The sequence below is a fragment of the Urocitellus parryii genome, chromosome 6, assembly GCF_045843805.1.
Source record: "Urocitellus parryii isolate mUroPar1 chromosome 6, mUroPar1.hap1, whole genome shotgun sequence".
In the NCBI taxonomy this organism is placed as follows: domain Eukaryota; kingdom Metazoa; phylum Chordata; class Mammalia; order Rodentia; family Sciuridae; genus Urocitellus; species Urocitellus parryii.
In genome coordinates this window covers 60,109,866-60,132,683 of record NC_135536.1, presented here as the reverse complement: position 1 = coordinate 60,132,683, position 22,818 = coordinate 60,109,866, and the positions used below count along the sequence as shown (strand labels likewise).

Here is a 22,818-nt window from a genome sequence, read left to right as displayed (position 1 = left end):
TTTCCATAGTCATTGTGGTATCTGTGAGAGGTATGTTGGTTGATGCTTAAGAATTGATCCTGAGAGCTGGGGTTGTAGCTCAGTGGTAGAGCGCTTTCTTGTTACGTGTGAAGCACTTGGTTTAATCCTCAGCACCAAGTAAAATAAATAAAAGTATTGTATCCATCTACAACTTAAAAAAAAGAAAAAAAGGAATAGCATTTAGCATTTGATCTTTGAGATTGTGTGCCTGGAATTTTTCTTTTCTTTTTTTTTTTTTTTTTTGGTACCAAGGATGGAATCCAGGGACACTTAGCTATTGAGCTACATTCCCATGCCTTTTTATTTTCTATTTACTTATTTATTTATTTTTACCTTTTGCTTGCAGGAATCAGGGATGGCTCTCTAGCTTAAGGGTCTGTTAGAAAGAGAGAGAGCACTCCTGAAACCATCCTATTTATTGAGGGGAAGACACTTGAGAAAGTTCCACCCAAATGAGTCAAGGGATTGGGTTTCAGGGTGGTGAGGCTCACTCCCAGAGCTGTATAATTCCTTGCCAAGTGAAGATGAGGTCCATCTGCTTTTGCGCTGTGAGCAGAAGCCAGTTCTACACCTCCATCGCTCAAGGCTAAGAGTTGTGCTCAGCTCCTGTTCATGGAGGCCCCCGACACACAGTTAAAGGACTGAGGATGTAGTGTGGTGAGGGACATCATAGCCATCCCTTTTTATTTTGAAACAAGGTCTTCTTAAATTGTTTAGGGCCTTGCTAAATTGCTGAAGCCGGCCTTGAACTTGTAGTCCTCCTGCCTCAACCTCATGAGTTGCTGGAATTAGAGGTGTGTGCCACCATGCCTGGCATGCCTGAAGTTTTGATATGTGGTGCTTCTAGAGTTGGTCAGACTTTGAGGAAAGCTTATTGCTACTCACATATTTAAGATAGTAGATTTAGGCCAGATGCAGTGGCACATGCCTTTAATCCCAGCAATTTGGGAGGCTGAAGCAGAAAGATTGCCAAGTTTAAAGCTAGCCTCAGCAACTTAGTGACAGCCTGTCTCAAAATAAAAAATAAAAAGGGCTAGAGGTGGCTCAGTGGTTAAGCACCCCTGGTTCAATTCACAGTACCAAAAAAAAAAAAAAAAAGTAGGTTTATTAAGTTAGCAATAGGAAAGACTCTGGGAAACATAAGATTAGAAAGTGGCTTATTAAGTATATCACAATCAAGCGCAGTATTTCCCAAACTATGTTCCTTGGATACTATGTTCCTGTAAGATAATAGGTGTGTCTAGAAAAATGGGTTCAATAGGCATGAAAGTTTGAGGAACCCTGAGATAAAGTAAGATTAAATTTTTTTCACTTTAGTACTTATTAGTCCTTTTAATATGATAATGCGATGGGTACATTTCTTACAGAAGGAAGTGTTAAGTAGAATTTCCCAAACTTACTTGATCACAGAATTGTTTTTAATAGAAGGTAAGGAAACCCATGTTATGAAGTACTTTTAGGAAACTTTGCATTAAGGAAAACCCTTTCAGGGACATAATCTTCCTTATTGGAATCCTTTAGATGTTCCTGATAACTATATAATTTGATCAAAGAAATCAAATTTTGAATACCTTTTATGTTGCAGGCTCTATGACCTTTTATTCTTCATATCATATCTTAACCAGACACTATCAGAACTTCTTTATAAGCCCTTTACTTTCTTTTTCCAGTTAACTTTTTTTTTTTTTGGGGGGGGGGTATCAGGGGCACTGGACCACTAAGTCTCATTCCCAGCCCTATTTTGTATTTCATTTAGAGATAGGGTATCACTTAGTTCTTAGTGCCTCGCTTTTGCTGAGGCTTGGGAGCCGCTGGGATTACAGGCCAGTGCCCACCGTGCCCAGATGATAGGTTTTTTTTTTTTTTTTTTTTTTTTTTTTAAAGAGAGAGTGAGAGAGGAGAGAGAGAGAGAGAATTTTTAATATTTATTTTTTAGTTCTCGGTGGACACAACATCTTTGTTGGTATGTGGTGCTGAGGATCGAACCCGGGCCACACGCATGCCAGGCGAGCGCGCTACCGCTTGAGCCACATCCCCAGCCCCTCCAGTTAACTTTTTATTTTTTTTTTGGTACTGAGGATTGAACCCAGGGTGCTTAACCACTGAGCAACATCCTTATCCTTTTTTTTTTTTTTTTTTAAATACCAGGGATTGAACCTAGGGATGCTTTACTACCAAGCCACATCTGCAGCCCTTTTTATTTTTATATTTTATTAGAGATAGGGTCTTGCTGAGTTGCTGAGGCTGGCTTTGAACTTGTGATCCTCCTAACTCAGCCTCCCAAATCGCTGTGATTCCAGGCATGTGCCACCATTACCAGCCCCAGCCATTTAAAAAAACATTTCTTTTTTTTAGTTGTTGATGGACCTTTATTTTATTCATTTACTTATATGTGGTGCTGAGAATTGAACCCAGTGTCTCACACATGTGATGCAAGCGTTCTACCAGTGAGCCACAACCCCAGCCCCCCATTTTTTATACTTTATTTAGAAACAGAGTCTTGCTGAGTTGCTTAGGGCCTTGCTGAGTTGCTGAGGCTGGCTTTGAACTTGCAATCCTCCTACCTCAGCCTCCCTAACCACTGGGATTACAGGCATGTGCCATTACCCCCAGGCTCCAGTTAATTTTATATTCTTTAAGTTAAAATTAATGTTTAAAATTTAAATTTATTTTCACTCTAATAAATTTGTAAGGTTGTATTTTGGGAGCAGTTTTATCTTCATTAAGTCCTCCCTTTTTTACCAAAGAGGTTATATAGTAACATTAAATTTTAATTCTAAACTTCATTAGTTTGTTTGGTTTCGTTTTTGACTGTGCTAGGTATTGAACTCAGGTCCTCATGCATGCTAGGATACTAGTAGGCAAGTGCTCTACCACTGTCCCTAGCCCTAATAATTTCATGGATTTTTCGAGGGTATAGGGACTGAGGATTGTATCCAAGGGTGCTCTACCACTGAGCCACATCTCCAGTCCTTTTTCATTTTTTATTTTGAGACAGGGTCTCACTAAGTTGCTGAGGCTGGCTTTGAATTTGCCATCCTCCTGCCTTAGCCTCCCAAGCTGCTGGGATTATGCCACCATGCCCAGCTATAATTTCATTTTTTGAAATTAAGTCTTTAATTATAAATCTTTAGTAAATAATTTCATTTTGTCTACATATACCTTCTCCTTCCACAGAATTTTTTGTGTGTTTTGCTGACTTTTTTTTTTTTTTTTCCTTTCTGTGGTGCTGGGGACTGAATTCTAAACCTTGTACATATTAGGCAAGTGTCACTGTGTCACTGAACTACATATCCAGCCCATCGAGCTCATGTGTCACTACTACTTCTTTTTTTCTTTACACATTCAAATATACATTTAAATATTAAAATGTTTTTTTTTTAAACATAGTCTTCATAAGGTAATAACATTTTACTATTGTTAAATTGATCTATCATAATTAGCAATTTCTGAGGCTGGGGATATAGCTCAGTTGGTACAGTGCTTGCCTTGCATGCACAAGGCCCTGAGTTTAAACCTCAGCACCAACAAAACAAAACAACACAATAATTTCCCAGATTTTTACACATAGACTATTTCTTCTTTTTTTTCTCCCTCTATCATAAATAAATTTCAGTGAACATCTTTAAGCATGTAGCTTTGGGTTTATTGAGTTAATTCATTAGGCTACATTAGACCACATAACTATTGTTATTAAAAGACGAATTGTAGGTGAAAGTATAATAGCTCTTTGCTTGGCTTCTAAAATATATATTTTATTTTTCTTAATAAGTCAGTACTTATATCCTGGCTCATGCAAATATAAACATGAGGTCCCCTAGTAGTTGTCAAGGTGTTAATAAATGATTGTGCTTCTGCTAGTACTTCTGTAGTAGCGTCAGACAGTGAATTTGATGTTGCTCTAGACACCTTCACTGTTTCAAACTTGGGTCTTTAGAATTTGTTTATTTTGTTTCAGTCTGCTGGGCAGGTTCAAGGAGGATTGTTTAGATGTGACTTTGGTGTATTTTGTTTTATAACTTCATTTTTGTAACCTCAATAAGGTTGTTAAGAGACTACATCCTTTTTAAGAAGTTTCATGATTATTTTGAAAAAGCATTAAATTATATTTTACTCTATTGCAGGGGAACATTGTTCTTACAGATTATGAGTACCTAATTTTAAATATTCTAAGGTTTCGAACTGATGAGGCAGATGATGTTAAATTTGCTGTTCGTGAACGCTATCCAGTTGATCATGCTAGAGCTGCTGAACCTTTGCTTACTTTGGAAAGGTAACATCTTTTGTCTTAAACTCATTTCATATTGTATTAAAAGATAAAAATAGTTATATTTCAGAATATGAAAAACTGTCAGATAAAAAATACTTTGTTTACTTGAATAACAACTAAATTTGGACTATTGAACTACAAATACATGTCTTTTTAAACTAAGTTTTGGGTTACTTCAGATATTTATGATTTCTTGGTAAAGAGTGGGGACAACTCTTGTTCTGTGAGAAGGCAGATGGACATCCTGGGCAGAGTGCAAAGAGAGAGAATTTTTGTTTTACTTAGGAAAAAGGGAACTAAGGTAGTATAAGGTGATTATAGTTGTACTTTTCTGGCTCGAAGGCTTTTGCTGACAAATAGTCTATGGTAGTGGTCCTCAAAGTGTAGCAAGCATCAGAATCTCCTGAAAGGCTTGTTATAACATAGATTGCTCCATTTTGCTATTCCTCATGTAAGGCTCAGGAATCTGCATTTCTAACAAGTTCTCAGATAATGCTAATCTGGTGATCACACTGATCCACAGGATCCTTAAGAGTTTTTATCAAATTAATTAGGTAAAGCCATTTTAGATATTAAGATACAGCATGATGATTTACAAAGGACATTTGACATATAAAAATGTCTCTTTCATGACACATATGTGGGCAAATTGATGATAAGGAGTGTGTCTTAGTTGATTTCTCTTAGAAAACCTCGATTCAACTCCCAGGCTGCTGATTGGGATAAACTACTTTTATGAACTCATTTCCTCACTTACAAGAGAACTAATTTCTATTAATTGCAGAGTATTATAAAGATTAGGTCAATTGATGCAGGTGAAAGCAGTGTGAATGTGAACAAGGCTATAATTTTTTTTAATATAAGACAGTAAGAGTTGTGTCAATTTTGTTTCACAGATTGACTGAAGTAATAGCCAGTGCACCTAAAGGAGAACTACTGAAGAGAATTCTTAACCCATTACTTCGTGAGTAATCCTATAATAGCAATGAAATATTTGTAAGATAATGTGATTTTCAGGACTATATCTAAATTTTTTATGGTTCTGGTTTAAAATATGAACAAGGAGTTTAAAATGATATTTTTAAAAATTATCTTTTAATAATGATCTGTTTTATTTTTAAAGATTTTTTTTTTTTTCTTTCCAATACTGGGAATTGAACCCAGGGGTGCTTTGCCACTGAGATACATTCCCAGACCTTTCTTTTTTTTGAGACAGGGTATTGCTTAATTGCTGAGGGTCTCACTAAGTTGCTGAGGCTGGCCTTGAACTTGCAACCTTCCTGCCCCGGCTTCCTGAGTCACTGGAATTACAGTTGTCTGCCACCATGCCCAGCTATTGCCTGATTTTTTTTTTTTTAATATTTATTTTTTAGTTTTAGGTGGACACAATATCTCTATTTTACATTTATGTGGTGCTGAGGATCGAACCCAGTGCCCCATGCATCATAGGCAAGTGCTCTAGCACTGAGCCACAGTCCCAGCCCCTGTTGCCTGATTTTTAATGTGGGCATTAAACCAGTTTTTAGATGCTAAACCAACCTTGCATTCCAGTGATAATCCCCCTGGTCATAGTTTGTAATCTTTTCATATGTGGCTAAATACTATTACAGTCCTATAACTTAACCTGATTTCTCTTAAGTTCTTTATAATTTTAATTTTTTGTGATACTTCATTGTTATTTTGGATCATACTTCAAAATAAGTACATTTACTATTATTTTCATTGGCTTCTTTTATTGAGTAGATCATTCTTATTTGGATGTAAATTTGTACTACATTTTTTATTTAATTTTATAGGAAAATAGTAAAAATAGTTCTCTCTGCTTTTATAGCCTATGGGCCAGCTCTCATTGAGCACTGTCTTATAGAAAATGGATTCTCTGGCAACGTCAAAGTGGATGAAAAACTTGAAAGTAAAGGTATGTGCATGGTACAAGTTTTGAAGTTTTGTCCATTTTCATCTGTCCCCTCCTCCCCCCAGTACTGGGAATTGAATCCAGGGTCTTGCACATGCTAGGCAAGCACCTTACCACTTAGCCACACCCTCATCCCCCATTTATATCCTTTTTTAAAAACTGAAAATTGGAATTGAGAATATAGCTCAGTGGTAGAGCACTTGCATAGCATGTCAGTCCTCATCACTGCAAAAACAAAAAACAAACAAACAAAAACAAACAAAAAAAACCCTGAAGGTTATTTCTGATAAAGTAATAAATGAATAGGTAATTCTGGACTTAAAAAACTTTGACTTATGAGTGTCATATGCATGTGGGTATTCCTGTCCTTCTCCACTATGTAGCTTTATCCTTGGTAATTTGTAGTTCAATCTCACACTTTTTTGTCTTTTCTCTGGTACTGGGGATTGAGGCCAGAGGTACTTTACCAATGAGCTACTTCCCCAGCCCTTTATTTTTTATTTTGAGATGTTTCTGCTAAGTTGCCTGGGCTGGCCTTAAACATGATGTCCTCTTGTCTCAGTTTCCTGAGTAGCTTGGATTATAAGTGTGCACTTGCCTACTAGCCAGTTCAATCTTGAAAACTTTTCACTTTAGAATATTTTCTTTCTATCCCCTAAGATTTTGGACTGGCTCAGCTTGGGACAATTAGAGTCTCAAAGAGATGAATTTAGTAGCCTTAAAACCTAGAACATGCAATGCTTCTAGAAACAGCATTATTCATATATTTGGATTTCTGTAATTCTATTATGTGGCCATATGATTGAAGTAGGCTTTTGTAACTACCTAGGGAACCTAATTTAACTGCCAGTTTAGGAAGTAAAATAGCGGAAACATTAGGAAAAGATAAGATTTGGTATTTAACAAAATTCAACTTATACTTTATCTTGTGTAATTTTTTTTCTTGTGCAATATTTGAAAAATTATTCTTGTTTATATTATAGGTATATCATTTCTTAAGGTTTAGGAATAATTTGTGTTTAAAAATGTAAATTGAGTGTTTAAGTTTCTGAAATACACTAAATCAGTATATTCTCCCCTCCAAAATGATAATAAAGGTATTTTTATTCATTATATAAATGCTAATAAAGAGGTATTTTTGTTTTGTTTTAATAAAATGAATCTGATACTCATCTGGAACAAAAGCATGTGAAAACATGTAAGAAAGCTCTAAAATAGTGATTTGTTACTATTAGTCAGAGTCAGAATAAAGAATCTAGAAACACGCTCAAATATATATAGGAAATTAGTTTGAATAAAGTGCCTTTCAGATCATGGAGGGAAAGATGACTTATTCAGTAATAGGCTGACCAAGATATAACCTTATTTATATAAACTGATTAAACAACTATACCTAATTTTCTTGAACACTTTACATTATTTCTTAAATACTTTTCTACATAGTTGTTAATGGTTAATTGGTTAATTAACACTTGATTGGCACTCCTTTTTCTTTTTTTATTCCATTAGATATTGAAAAAGTACTCATTTGTCTGCAGAAGGCAGAAGAATATATGAAAACAACATCCAACTTCAGTGGAAAGGTAACACCATGTACACCATGTTTCATTTATTTTGATTTTCTAGAAATCAAGTGTTCATTTAAGGATTAATATACGTATATTTTATTGTTCTAATGTTTTAAAAATGATATTTGTGATATACTTATTCCAGGATAAGATTTTTCTTCTCTTGGTTGTGGTTTATTTTGGGTGCTGAGGATTGAACAACCCAGAACCTCAAACCATGCTAAGTACATGCTATACAACTGAGCTATACTTCCAGTCCCAGGGTAGTTTTTATAATTGGTATGGATTTATAATATTTGTTCTCCTTTTATAGAAAGTACTATGTCAAGTACTCCAGAAAAGTTGAATTTGTAAATTATTGTTTTTGTTTTGTGGTGCTGAGAATTGAATCCAGGGCCTCCCTCATGCGAGGCAAGCACTCTACTCTTAAGCCACATCTCCAACTCCCGTAATTTGGTGATTTACATATCTGTAATATTTAAACAGTTTTAAAATTACCTCATACCTTATAAGTATTTTTCTTCTCTAATCATAGTACATATTTACTTACAAAAATTAATAAAAATGTTAGTCGTGGAAAGAAAATCTGTACTAATGATGAATAGAAATAATTTTATTATTGGATTTTTGTAGGGATATATCATTCAGAAAAGAGAAATAAAACCAAGCCTGGAAGTAGATAAACCAGTTGAAGATATACTCACGTAAGCACGTAGGCATGGATCAATTTGCTTTGGATCTTTATTAATGTTCTTGAATGTGATATAATAAATATGTTTTACAGGTATGAGGAATTTCATCCTTTCTTGTTTTCTCAACATTCACAATGTCCATATATAGAATTTGAATCATTTGACAAGGTGGGTTTTCTAGTTCTGTTTTTTGATCAGAAAAAAAACTTGAGCACTTTATATTATTTCACAAATACTTTTCTGAAAAAGTCCATATATTCCTCAGAAATACTGAAATGATATGAGGTGTTAATATCAGCTTGCTTTGATTAAGAATTTAACATATTCTTGTCACTTTGAAATACTGAAATGATATGAGGTCTTAATACCAGCCTGCTTTGATTGAGAATTGAATATATTCTTTTGCTATGAATCTGGGCATTAAAAATCAATGCAGTCATAGATACAGTTCCTGGAAACAATTGTTGCCACTTTATTTGAAGGGGAAGGACCAAAGACTTGAACTTAATTTGATTCTTGATACAATTTAGCTCTTTAATACATGGAGTAGAAATGTTGTCAAGTTCTTTGAGAAATTCTGTGTACATTTAAAGTAGAGACCATACTGTTTTTATAGCTAGTGTGTATTTGTTTCTTTAATAAGGCCGTGGATGAATTTTATTCGAAGATAGAAGGTCAAAAAATTGATTTAAAAGCTTTACAACAGGTATGGTATTATTAAATTAATGACTTATTTATCATTTTTTTTTTTTTTTTGGTTTAGTTTGATTTGGTGTTTTGGTGCTAGGGATTGTACCCAGGGCTTCCTGCGTGCTGAGCAGTCTACCACTAAGCTACAACTGTTCCCTATTTGTCATAAACTCTTTTTTTTTTTTTTAGGACTTTAATGAAACTAGGTCTTGTGTTTTCTTCAGAATTTTTTCCTTTCGAACCAAGGTGTGCTCTATCACTAAGCTATATCCACATCCCTTTTTATTTTTTATTTCTTTTAAATTTTGAGACAGAGTCTCCATAAGTTGCCAAGGCTGCCCACAAAGTTAGAATCCTTTTGCCTTAGCTTCTGAAATAGCTGGAATTACAGGTGTGTGCCACCAAGCCCAGCTAAAGCTAGACCTTCAATTTTCGGTGTATTGTGACTCCATGAGGAGGATTTAATATGCAATATTTTTCCAACACATTTGACCATGGTTTTTTGTTTGTTTGTTTGGTTTTGGTCTTTAGTTGTAGATGGACATAATACCTTTATATTACTTATTTATTTTTATGTGGTGCTGAATATTGAATCCAGTGCCTCACATGTGCCAGGCAAGCATTCTACTGCTGAGCTGTAACCCTAACCCCATTTGACCATATTTTTAGAGTATGTGCTGGCAGAACGTTTCAAGAATTGATAATAGTCATTCTTGATTTAGAAAAGACTTGATTTTTTAAAGAGACTTCATTTTTTAAAAATTCAAGTCTTAAAATATATGTGCAAAAATTTCAGGTTATGTACCCCCTCCTGTTTAGTTTTAAAAAAATAGTTAATAGTAAGTACAATATCAAAGCAGGTAATTAAATGGATTACATGATTGCTACATAGTACTTTGGCTAACGAACAAATGCTTAGCAGTAACATTGATACCCATGTTTTTATGTGCATCAAAAATACAGATTGAAAGAATAAAAAATTTTTTTGTTGTTGTTCTGGGAACTGAACCCAAGAGTGCTTCACCACTGAGCTACATCCACAGCCCTTTTTATTGAGTTGCTTAAGGGCTTGCTAAGTTGCTGAGGCTGACCTTCAACTTGTGATCTTCCTGCCTCAGCCTCTGAGTTGCTGGATTACAGACAGGTACCACTGTGCCTGGCTTCAGATTGAAAATTAAAAATAAGGTGCTGGGACTGTGGCTCAGTGGTAGAGTGCTCTCTGGTATGAGGCACTGGGTTCGATCCTCAGCACCACATAAATGTAAAATAAAGATATTGTGTCTACCTAAAGCTAAAAAATAAATATTAAAAAAAATTTAAAAATAAAAACTGCAGATTGAGCATCCCTAATCTGAAAACCTGAAATGCTCTAAAATCTGAAACTTTTTTAAAAAATATTTTATTCGCTTATTGATTTTTATGTGGTGCTGAGGATCAGACCCAGTGCCTCACCTGTACAAGGCAAGTGCTCTGCCACTTAACACAACCCCAGCCCAAAAATCTGAAACTTTTTGAGTGTCATTGGTGCTCAGGAAGATTTAGATTTCAGATTTTCGTGTTAGGGCTATACAGCTGGTAAAGTCCATGCAAATATTAAAAAATCCAGGAAACTTAAAATCTGAACTACTTCTGGTCCCAAACATTAATTTATTTTGGTAATCTTCATGGGTTCTTTTAATAGTATTCTTGTAAATCTTTTTTGGTATTTCACCTCACATTTTAATATTCACTAATTTTTGGTGTTGTTAATATTATTAGAAAATTTGTCCCCAAATCAACTTTGAAATGTAAATTCTTTTTTTTTTAATGTTTCTTTTTTTTTTTTTTTTTTTTTAGTTGTAGTTGGACACACTACTTTTATTTCATTTATTTATATGTGGTGCTGAGGATCGAACCCAGAGCCTCGCACATGCTAGGCGAGCACTCTACCACCGAGTCAAAACCCCAGCCCCTTGAAATGTGAATTTGATATGATAAAATGCTATATAAAAGGTCAGATAACCACCATAAAACTTTGTATTTCTAATTTAGGAGGAAAGTGCTCTGTAAAATATTGGCAATAATATTGAGAAAATGTAATGTATCAATAAAATAAAAAGGTGTTTGGTAATTTCTGCTCTTTAAGAATTTATTCTACCAAACTTTACTTTTATGTCATAGGAAAAGAATGTTTTGAATTCTGTTTGAATAATGACAAAGGGCATATCTTACAATTTAATGTAACCTTTAATCAGAACACCTTCCTGTTTAGGGCACAGGAGGTATATGAGGAGAGGGAGAGAAGTAATTGTGGAGCATGGAACATTTTCTGGTGGAAAAATGGACTAGGGGGAACTTGAGCTAGCTAAATGACATTAAGGCGGCAGAGGTGGGACCAGAATAGTGAATTTTAGGAGTTAAGAGAAAGTGCCATAAAGTAGGAGAAATCTAATTTTTAAGTGTGTTTTGTTACCAAAAGGAAAAACAAGCACTGAAGAGATTAGATAATGTCCGAAAGGATCACGAAAACAGATTAGAAGCTCTTCAACAGGCTCAGGTATTGTGTTTAGCTTTTTCATGTTTGTTTTTTTTTTTTTTTAAATGATAACCTCAACTGGCATTATAGTATATGTATTTGGTTTATTTTTTAAGGAAATAGACAAACTGAAAGGAGAACTCATAGAAATGAACCTACAGATAGTTGACAGAGCCATTCAGGTAGTTCGAAGTGCTTTAGCCAACCAGATAGATTGGACAGAAATCGGGGTAATCGTGAAAGAAGCCCAAGCTCAAGGAGACCCTGTTGCAAGTGCAATCAAAGAATTAAAACTACAAACAAATCATGTTACAATGCTGCTAAGGTAAGTTTGGTTCTTAGTTAAGTAGTCAGTGCTTATCTTTATTTTGTTATTTAATTGTTCACTGTATTTTAATTTTTTTCTTTCGAAATTTATTCTTAGAAAAAATTAATTTACACTAGAATTAATAATGAAACAAGCCATTTATAAGTTCATTGAGGAAAAAAATGAAAATAAAAAAGTGATGTCATTGACATTAGTGAAATACTATTGAATATTTTTAATAGAAATCCATACTTATTATCAGAGGAGGAAGATGACGATGTTGATGGTGATGTCAGTGTTGAGAAAAATGAAACTGAACCACCAAAAGGAAAAAAGAAAAAGCAAAAGAACAAACAGCTGCAGAAGCCTCAGAAAAATAAGCCATTGCTCGTTGATGTTGATCTCAGCTTATCAGCATATGCCAATGCCAAGAAGTAAGTCATTTGAACACAAATTTTAGGTAATATATTATCTGCAATAAGTCAGTTAAGAGTATTAAGAATGTTAAGAGCAATTGTTTTGGTGAAAATACTCCCTTTGCCCCAGTATTAATACTTTATTTTAGTGTACAGATGGAAAGCTGGAAAATACACTGTATTGAAATTTTCTTGGTTCCCCCTCACATTATGGAAACCCTATCCCCCTCTGGAAATGCCTTTTTAAAAATTTAATTTGGTGCATTATTCAGCTTTGTTCTGTGATTAAATAATCTGTAAAATTAGAAATAAGTAGAAAACTAAAGAATAAAGATATTACTTAAAGAGATATATTTTTCTAGGTATTATGATCACAAGAGAAATGCTGCCAAGAAAACACAAAAGACTGTTGAAGCTGCTGAGAAGGTATTTAATGTTAGAGTGAATGTTAACTGTTTTCGCCTGCTTTAATAGCCTTAACTATTTTTTCTGTTTAAATGAAATTTAAAGAAATTTTTTTGAGACTGGGGGTGGAACCCAAGTACTTAAACACTGAGCCATATACCTGTAAAATATTGGCAATAATGTTGAGAAAATGTAATGTATTAATAAAATAAAAAGGTGTTTAGTAATTTCTGCTCTTTAAGAATTTATTCTACCAAACTTTACTTTTATGCCATAGGTGGGGGGGGGGGAAATGTCTTGAATTCTATTTGAATAATGAAAAGGGAAATAGGGGCATATCTTTTTTATATTTTTATTTATAGAGACAGGGTGTCTCACTGAGTTGCCTAAGACCTTGCTAAGTTGCTGAGCCTGGGTTTGAACTTACAATCCTCCTGCCTCAGCCTCCTAAGCCATTGGGATTATAGGTGTGTGCCACCACACCTGCCTAAATGAGATTTTTTAATTCAGAAAGGTCTTTTGAATTTAATGGTGCTTTAAATGTATTTCCAGTATTTATTTTCTTTTTCAAACCTTTTCCTCTCCATTTTTCTCTGCTCAGATGTTGGAGAGGTTCTGAACTTTTTGCTCATAAATTATATCCAACCTATCAGTGGATCTTTTTGGTTTTTACTTTAAAGTATTAACCAGAACCTCACACATCCCTTTTTTCATGGGTCAGGCTTTCATTTTCTGTGTTCATATGGACTATAATAGCAGTCTCTTAATTGGATTTGTGTCCTACCTTTTTCCCAATACAGCCTGTTCTCCAATAGCAATCCTGGTAATGCTTTTAAACCACAAGTGAAGTCCATTCTCTCCTCTATTTAAAATTTTTTAATTCCTTTCCATTTTTATATAACTCAAAACCCTTCTCTTGGCCTTAAGGGCCTGTGTGATCTGCTTTCCTCTGACCTCTTCACTTGAATTCTTCCTCTTAAACATTCTTTCTGGCTACATTGTGATTTTAGCTATTCCTAAAGCCATGGTAAATTGTCCTCTCAGGGCCTTTGCATTTCCTTTTCTCTACCTGGAATGCTCTTTCCTGAAATTTTCATGGTTTGATCATTCTATTCATTCACTTATCTCCTTAAATTGAGACTTTACCAGAGAAGACTTTGTTGACCACTTAATAAAATTAGTACCACCCTGAATCTCTACTTTGTTGATTTCTTCTTTAAAAAAATCTTCCCAATAGGGCTGGGGAGATAGCTCAGTTGGTAGAGTACTTGCCTTGCATGCACAAGGCCTTGGGTTCAATCCCCAGCACCACACACACACACACACAAAAAAAAAAAAAAAAAGACATATCTGTTGGAATACTTATGTTTTTCCTCTGAAATGTAGATTGCGTAAAAGTAGGATTTTTCCTCTCAGTACTGGTATTGAATCCAGGAGTACTCTACATTGGGTTATATATACCCCCTACCCCCTTTAAAAAAAAAAAAAAAAAAGGGTCTCACTAAGTTGCCCAGGTTGTCCTTGAACTTAACAGTCGTCCTGCCTAAGCCTCCACAGTAGCTGGATTTGCAAGCCTGTGCCACCATACCCAGCAAAATGTAGGATCTTTGTCTGTTTTATTGATTGCTACATCCTAATCCCTGGAATAGTGCCTGGAATAGAACAGTAACTTTAATGTATGTTAAATGAGTGACCTTCATGAAGTCTGCCTCTATCTACTGCTCTCTGATTTCATTTCATGATATTTTATCCTATGATCACTACTAGCTGGTCTTTTCTTTCTGTTGATAGGTCTCTTCTTCCTATTCTCAGTCTGATAACTTCATAGATCCTTTAGATTTCAGCTTCAATGCCATTTCCTCAGAGATACCTTCTTTAATCAAAATCTAGTATAAATTGGGTTCCCTTGTTATGCTTTGATAACATTCTGAGAAGCACTTACCATATGTTTATTTGAATGAGTACTTGTTTAATAGTGCCTCTTTTCATAGACTCCAGTGGGGTGTGGGAGGGGGCTTTGTTCGCATCTTGTTCACTATTGTATCCACTTAAAACCAGCAACATGATAGCACTTGGAATCTGATAAGTGAACAAGGTAGTTCTTTATTTGTATGCCTTGAGCTAATATTTGCATATGTTCAAGTTTTGACTTTTAATTTATTTTAATATTTAAGGCAAAATCTTTTGTTCTTCATTACTTTCAAATATGTATATGTTAGTGGGTAGAAAATGCTAGTTTTAAAAACTACTGTAAAAATTTTCCAATCATTGGTAAGTAAAATGTTTGAGTTACTATAATCTTATGTGCATTTTTTTGCATACTTAATAAAAATGGATGTGTTTATGAAAAACAAAACAAAAAAAAAACTATTTCTTAGCTGGTATGGAGGCATGTCTGTAACCACAGAAACTCAGGATGCTGAGGCAGGAGGATTCTAAGTTCAAGGCTAGCCTGGGCAACTTAGGGAGACCCTGTCTCAAAAAAACAAAACAAGGGCTGGGCTATGGCTCAGTGGCAAAGTACTTGCCTAGCATGTGTGAGGCACTGGGTTCAATTCTCAGCACTACATATAAATAAATAAAATAAAGGCTTGTTGACAATTAAAATAATACTTTAAAAAAATAAAAATAAATAAATAAAATAATATTTAAAAAAAATAAAAACAAAACATAAAAGGGCTGGGGATATAGCTCAGTGGTAGAATACCCTTGTGCTTGTGCTTGGGTTCAGTCCCCAGTATCATAAAACACAAAACTATTTCTTGTCCCATTGTTTACCTGGGTGTATTTAAATACATTCTGAACAAATTATTTTAAAAGTTTATTATTTTTTCCTGTAAATAGGCATTCAAATCAGCAGAAAAGAAAACAAAGCAAACATTAAAAGAAGTTCAAACAGTCACCTCTATTCAGAAAGCAAGAAAAGTATATTGGTAAGTGTTCTCCCTTTTTAAAACTTAGTTTGTTTTATCAGCAGTGTACAAGTACACTATTTAGAAGGTCCAGCAGTTCTATAAATTTTATTACAAAACCAGTAGCCCTGTAATTTTTCACCTCATTCCCATTGCCTTCTCTTTTCTTTGCCTTTTTTTTATAATATGCTTATATTGCTGCTTACTTTTTCCTTTTTACAGTCTTACTATTGACTTCTAACTATGGAAGATGAGAATTTCATTTCTTATTTGTGCTCTGTTGCACTCACACACTTACAGAATAATTTTGTCAAGAATGATAGTCATCAATGACAGTTTGAATATTTAAATTGCAGTACTGGGGAATGAATCCAGAGACACTTTTATTTTTATTTTGAGACAGGATCTTACTAAGTTGCCCAGGCTGGCCTCAAACTTGTGATCCTCCTGCCTCAGACTCCCACGTCACTGGGATTATAGGTGTGTGCCACTGTGCTTGGCTTCTTGCTCAGTTTTTTATCTTGCTTAGTCAATAATTTTCTTGTTTCATTTGCTTTCTATTTCTTTTATTTTTTTTGTGATACTGGGGATTCAACCCAGGGGTGCTCTACTACTGAGCTATATCTCTAGCTGTTTTTATTTCCTGTTTTTTATCTTGAGACAGAATTTTCTTAAGTTGCCCAGGCTGGCTCAAACTTTGGATCCTCTTGCCTAGCTGGGATTACAGGCAGGGTTTGCTTTATTTTTATTTTTTATTTTTTTTTTAATATTCATTCGGTTGTAGATAGACACGATACCTTTATTTAATTTATTTATTTTTATGTGGTGCTGGGGATTGAACCCAGGGGTTCACACACATGTGAGGCGAGCACTCTACTACTGAGCCACAAACCCAGCCCTTATTTTTATTTTTATCACTAATTCATCTTCAGATTCTCTTTCAAGTGAAATTCCTTTATTATTATTGCCTTGTAGAGGTCAGAGGTCTGTCTTGGAGCTTTTGACCTGCATCTTAGCATATTAAAATCTCCTTTTATTATTATCTTAGAAGATCTCTTTCCCCCTCTTTGTGTTGGATTTTCTGTCCTGGATCTCATACTTCTCTTTATTGGTTGGTATGGAGTGTGTACAGAGCTTCATGAGAAAGGTTTGTACAGGAGGTAAAGTTTAGTTTAAAGTTCTCTAATGTATAAAAAATTATTTTATTCATATTTAATAGGGTTTTTGGTGTAGAAATCTAGTTTGAAATAAACATATATATATATATAATTTTTTACACGCGTACAATATTGAAACTATATTTTCCTCGCACTTAGACTTTGGAAGGCATTGCTTTGTTGTAGTAACTTTCAGAATTGATTTTGAGAAGAATACCTTCCTGATGGTATGATTTCATAAGGATTTTTGTGTGTGTGTATGTGGAGGATGGCATCCCACTGTGTTGCTAGCTGGCTTGAACTTCTGGGCTTAGCCTCCTGAATAGCTGAAACCACATGCCATGCCCAGCTCAAGGGTTTTTTTGTTTGTATTTGTGGGTTTTTTTTTTTTTTTTTTAATAGTGCTGGGGATCCAACCTAGGGCCTTGTGCCTGCTAAGTAAGCACTCTGTCACTGAGCTATACCCTCAGCCCAGATGTTATTTTGACATTGATATTTTATATGCAACTTGTTTTTGCCTTCCATAAACTTGTAATTTTTCATTTACTTTTTTTTTTCTCTCCTCATTTTTTCCTAAAAAATTTCCAGAATTTCATGATAGTATGTTTGCTTTGTTTTTAATTTATTTTTATTTTATTTGTCCTTTTTAGATATACATGACAGAGAATATATTTTGGCATACTATACATACATGGAGTATAACTTATTCTAATTGAGATCTTATTCTTGTGGTTGTACATGATGCGGAATAATCCTGATTATGTATTCAAATATAAGGCTAGGAAAGTTATGTCCAATTAATCCTGCTGCCCTTCCTGATGGTATGATTTCATAAGGATGTTTTAATCCATTATGCTGGATATTTTCTGGGCCCTATTAACCTTCGGGTTTTGTTTGTTTTGTTGTTGTTGTTTTAATTTTTTTTTTAATAGCTATAGATGGACAGCATGCCTTTGTTTAGTTTTATGTAGCACTAAGGATAGAACCCAGTGCCTCACACTTGATAGGCAAGCACTCTGCCACTGAGCTATAGCCCCAGCCCTAACCTTCAGTTTTGAGACATTTTCTTGACATGATTCTTTCTGTTTTTGCAATGCTGGGGATCAAACCCTTGGCCTTGGGCATGCTAGGCAAGAGCTCTACCACTGAGCCATACCCCAGCATTGCAGTTCTTGAAAAACTGCCTGTTGTCTACTATGTCTTTTTCTTTTCTGGAAATCCAGTTTTAGTTATGGAACATCCTAGGTGGGTCCTCCAATTTTCTTGAGTTTTCTGTTTTTTAACTCTTATTTTCTTATAATACATTCTGAGAGATTTCTTCAACTTTCAGTTCTTTCATTGAATTTATTTATTCCTATCATGATTTATTTTTTTTTAAAGAGAGAGTGAGAGAGAGAGAGAGAGAGAATTTTTTTTAATATTTATTTTTTAGTTCTCGGCGGACACAACATCTTTGTTGGTATGTGGTGCTGAGGATCAAACCCGGGCCGCACGCATGCCAGGCGAGCGCGCTACCGCTTGAGCCAAATCCCCAGCCCCCCATTTTTTTTTTTTTTAAATCATGATAGGAGGGGCTGGGGATGTGGCTCAAGCGGTAGCACGCTCGCCTGGCATGCGTGCGGCCCCGGTTTGATCCTCAGCACCACATACCAACAAAGATGTTGTGTACGCCAAGAACTAAAAAATAAATATTAAAAAAAATTCTCTCTCTCTCTCTCTCTCTCTCTCTCTCTCTCTCTCTCCTCTCTCACTTTCTCTTTAAAAAAAAAAAAGAAATTTCCCCTCGTACTGGGGATTGAACCTAGGATCTCAATCAAGTATGCTGGGCAGGCATTCTGTCACTGAGCTATATCCCTAACCTTATGCTTTTAATTCTAGGAACTCTCTTTTGGTTCTTCATGCCTGTTTTATATCCTGCTCTAGTTTTATTTAGCTGAGAAGTGTTTTTGTTTTGGTGGTGGCGATGGTGTACTGAGGATTGCAACTAGGGGCACTTTATCACTGAGCTATATCCTCAGTCCTTTTTTACTTTTTGTTTTGAGACAGGATCTCACTACCTTACTAAGGTTGGCCTCAAACTTTTGATTTGCCTACCAGAGATTGAACCCAGAGCCTCACACAAGCTCTTTATTTTTATGTGGTGCTGAGGATCTAACCCAGCGCCCCACGCATGCCAGGCGAGTGTGCTACCGCTTGAGCCACATCCCCAGCCCCCCAACTATTCACATTTTATAGTAGAGTATTAAAATGCTGATTAGGGGACTGGGGTTTTGGCTCAATGATAGAGTTCTTGCGTACCATGTGTGAGGCACTAGGTTTAATTCTCAGCACTGCATATAAATAAATAAATAAATAAAATAAAGGTTCATCAATATCTTAAAAAAAAAAAAACTAAAAAATGCTGATTGGAAGTGGTTGGACTTGTATAACAATCCATGTAGGCCATTTTGGATAAAATTCTTGTGGTCTTTAGCTCTTCTCTTCTTGATGTTCCAAAATGATTCTTTTATTCCCTTGCTTAAGGTGAAGACCTGGCTGTCAACATGTGGGTAGCCCTGTGGGAATAATAGTCCGGGGGGGCTTAGTATCCAGTATTTTTGACATTTAATCTTTGTTTTGTTTTATATGTATCACATGTATTATATACGTTATTCCTATATCTGTTAGGATGTGGAAAGGGAGTTACAAACATATTTACAGCTAGAAAGAAAATACAGGGAACTAACTGAATAGATTTCAGCCAGTCCTCCTGTTTCTGAAGTCCCATCTTAACCCCTATCTTCCTTTACTACTTGTAATACTGTTTTTGAGCTTTATATGAATTAGACAGTGTAAATTGAGTTGTTTCTTGGGTTTTTCCATTGTTAGCATAAGATTCAGCTTCTTGAGTCTGATCACTTGTCTGTTTTGCATCCAACAGATTTTTTTTTGTCTCCTCTCTTTTTTTAGTATGAATTAATTTGACATCTCTTTTGATCAATAGGATAGCCTATGATTTTCATTTCTTATAATATTCTTATTAGGAATTAGTATCAAGGTCATATGGCCTCACAGAACAAGCTAAGAAGGTTCCTTTTTCATTTGCCCTTAAATGTTTGATGAAGTTCACTTGTGAAGCTCAGTATTTCTAGAGTTCTCTTTATGGAAAAGTTTTTCATTATGGACTCAAATTCTTAGTAGATATAAGGACTATTCAGATTTTCTAGTTAAACTAAGCAGAATTTTTCTGAGACTTTGAAAAAGATTGGCAAAAAGCTTGTTCTGCTTAAGAACTTTCAAATATTGTAGATTTGTCAATGTCTTCTTTTACTTTACATACACAAGGCTATGTAATTAAGAGATACCTATCTAGAAGTATTATATCGTCCTGATGAATACAGCCTGTTGACAACTTTAATGAAATGTCCTTCTAATTTTAACTATTTTTTCATTCTTTGTGAGGGGTTATAACTAAATCAGCTTTCTTTTTGGTTAGTTCTTGAATGATATATCTTTTTCTGTCATCATATATCAGCCTTTTTAGCCTTATATTTTTAAGAAATGTGAATCTGTGTACACACACATATATATACATGGATGTATATGTGATAAGGATGTATATATAGATATATATCCACGCTGTTGTCATTATTTTCCATTCTGATAGTCTTTGCCTTTTTTTCTGAGGCCTTTAACACATTTAGATTTTATATATTCTCTAGTATCTTTAGATTTAAATCTGCCTATTTGCTGTTTGTCCGTCTTGTCTCCCTATCCCATGCTAGTGAATGAATCCAGGGCCTCACACATGCTAGGCAATCACTTAGGCACTGAGCTGTATTCCTAGTCCCACTTGTTCTATATTCTTTTTTGTCCCTTTATTACCCTCTTCAGATTGACTATTTTTTTTTAAGATAGAGTGAGAGAGGAGAGAGAGAGAGAGAGAGAGAGAGAGAGAATTTTTTAATATTTATTTTTTAGTTATCGGCGGACACAACATCTTTGTTTGTACGTGGTGCTCAGGATCGAACCCGGGCCGCACACATGCCAGGCGAGCGCGCTACCGCTTGAGCCACATCCCCAGCCCAGATCGACTATTTTTTATTGGCTTGTTACATATTTTTTATGAGGATGATTATCCCCTTTTCTTTGTCCTTGTGTTCATCATTTTACAAACCCCTTACTATTGGCTTGATTTTTTTTTTTTTCTTAGAGAGAGAGAATTTTTTTTTTTAATATTTATTTTTCAGTTTCCGTGGACACATCTTTATTTTATTGTATGTGGTGCTGAGGACCGAACCCAGCGCCCCGTGCATGCCAAGCGAGCGTGTTACCACTTGAGCCACATTCCCAGCCCTGGCTTGATATTTTAAAAATAATTAAATCATCAAGATGTCTTAACCTACATAATCAGGATTGTTTCCTGATTTTTTTTTTTAAATGGTGTGAATATAGGCAGCCAAGAAGAAAAAAATATTAACTTTGTTTTCTTTCCATTTGGTAGGTTTGAGAAGTTTCTGTGGTTCATAAGCTCAGAAAACTATCTAATAATAGGTGGACGAGATCAGCAACAGAATGAAATAATTGTGAAAAGATATTTAACACCAGGTAGGTAAGATTAAAATTCTAAAAAATTCTCTTAATGTTTGTACCAGTTATCTCAATGTTAGGGACTGATTTTCATCTGTATTCTTGTTTGATACTTTACAGTTCATGTGTTGAAGATGTGCTTTGCCACTTATTCTCATTTTAAGTGGATATTCCTAAAGTAGTACTGCTGAGCTAACCTGTGGTATTGGACTTTTTATATGTATATTTATTTTTTAGTTGTAGTTGGCCACAGTATCTTTATTTCAACCCTGTGGTGTTGGACTTTTTTTTCCTACAACAATTATAAAATAGTTTTTAATCCTCCAATGGCAGTGGAGTAGTATTTTTAAAATAATTTTTCAGCTGGACATGGTGGTGCGCACCTGTAATCCCAGTATCTTAGGAGGCTGAGGTAGGAGGATCACAAGTTCAAAGCTATCCTCGGTAAAAACGAGGCACTAAGCAACTCAGTGAGACCCTGTCTCTAAATAAAATAGAAAAAAAAGGGCTGGGGATATGGCTCAGTGGTTGAGTGCCCCTGAGTTAAATCCCTGGTACCCATTCACCCCGAAAAAAAATTTATTTTTTTATTGTTGTAGTTTGTAACAATTTTTCACCTTTAGAAATAGGAGTTAAGGGTTAGGGTTGTGGCTTAGTGGTAGAGTGCTTGCCTCAAATGTGTGAAGCACTGGGTTTCATCCTCAGCACCACATAAAAAATAATAACAATAAATAAATAAAATAAAGTTATTAAGAAAAAAGAAGAAATAGGAGTTAAAACCAGGTGCAGTATCATATACCTATAGTTATAGGTACTTGGGAGGCTGAGGCAGGAAGATTGCTTGAGCCCAGTTATTTGAGATCAGGATTGGCAACATCGTGAGACCCTGTTTCACATACACCAAAAAAAAAAAAAAAAGAAGAAGAAGAAGAAAAAGAAATAGGACTTAAAAGTATCATTTCTTATTTGTCTTTTTTTTAAGGTGACATCTATGTACATGCTGATCTTCATGGAGCTACTAGCTGTGTAATTAAGAATCCAACAGGTAATAATAATATATTTGTTATTCAAAATTTAATTCCTTTCCTTAAATTTTTTTTTTTAACTGTAAGATTTAATAAAGGATATAGTAGGGGCTTGGGCTATAGCTCAGTTAGTAGAGTGCTTGCTTTTCATGCGTAAGTCCCTGGGTTCAAGCCCCAGCACCACACACACACACACACACACACACACACACACACACACACACACAAGAATGTAGTGATAAAAGGTATCCTATGAAGACAGTAAAACAATTATGAACATATATGCATCTACTAGAATTACATGAAGCAAAGCCAGACAGTACTAAAGGAAGAAATAGATCTGTAATCATATTTGG

At 35.0% G+C, this 22,818-nt stretch overlaps 1 protein-coding gene across 1 annotated transcript in view; it reads left to right on the top strand.

The window, feature by feature from the left end:
• Positions 1-22,818, top strand: part of Nemf (nuclear export mediator factor) — a 48,016-nt gene that overhangs the window by 6,101 nt on the left and 19,097 nt on the right. The window contains exons 5-18 of the mRNA XM_077800246.1: positions 4,146-4,294; positions 5,188-5,255; positions 6,123-6,209; positions 7,716-7,789; positions 8,408-8,478; positions 8,559-8,634; positions 9,110-9,172; positions 11,615-11,692; positions 11,788-11,996; positions 12,221-12,412; positions 12,757-12,820; positions 15,644-15,732; positions 21,352-21,455; positions 22,420-22,482. Of these exons, the coding sequence (XP_077656372.1) occupies positions 4,146-4,294; positions 5,188-5,255; positions 6,123-6,209; positions 7,716-7,789; positions 8,408-8,478; positions 8,559-8,634; positions 9,110-9,172; positions 11,615-11,692; positions 11,788-11,996; positions 12,221-12,412; positions 12,757-12,820; positions 15,644-15,732; positions 21,352-21,455; positions 22,420-22,482 (1,387 nt within the window). The remainder of the gene's footprint in view (positions 1-4,145; positions 4,295-5,187; positions 5,256-6,122; positions 6,210-7,715; positions 7,790-8,407; positions 8,479-8,558; positions 8,635-9,109; positions 9,173-11,614; positions 11,693-11,787; positions 11,997-12,220; positions 12,413-12,756; positions 12,821-15,643; positions 15,733-21,351; positions 21,456-22,419; positions 22,483-22,818) is intronic.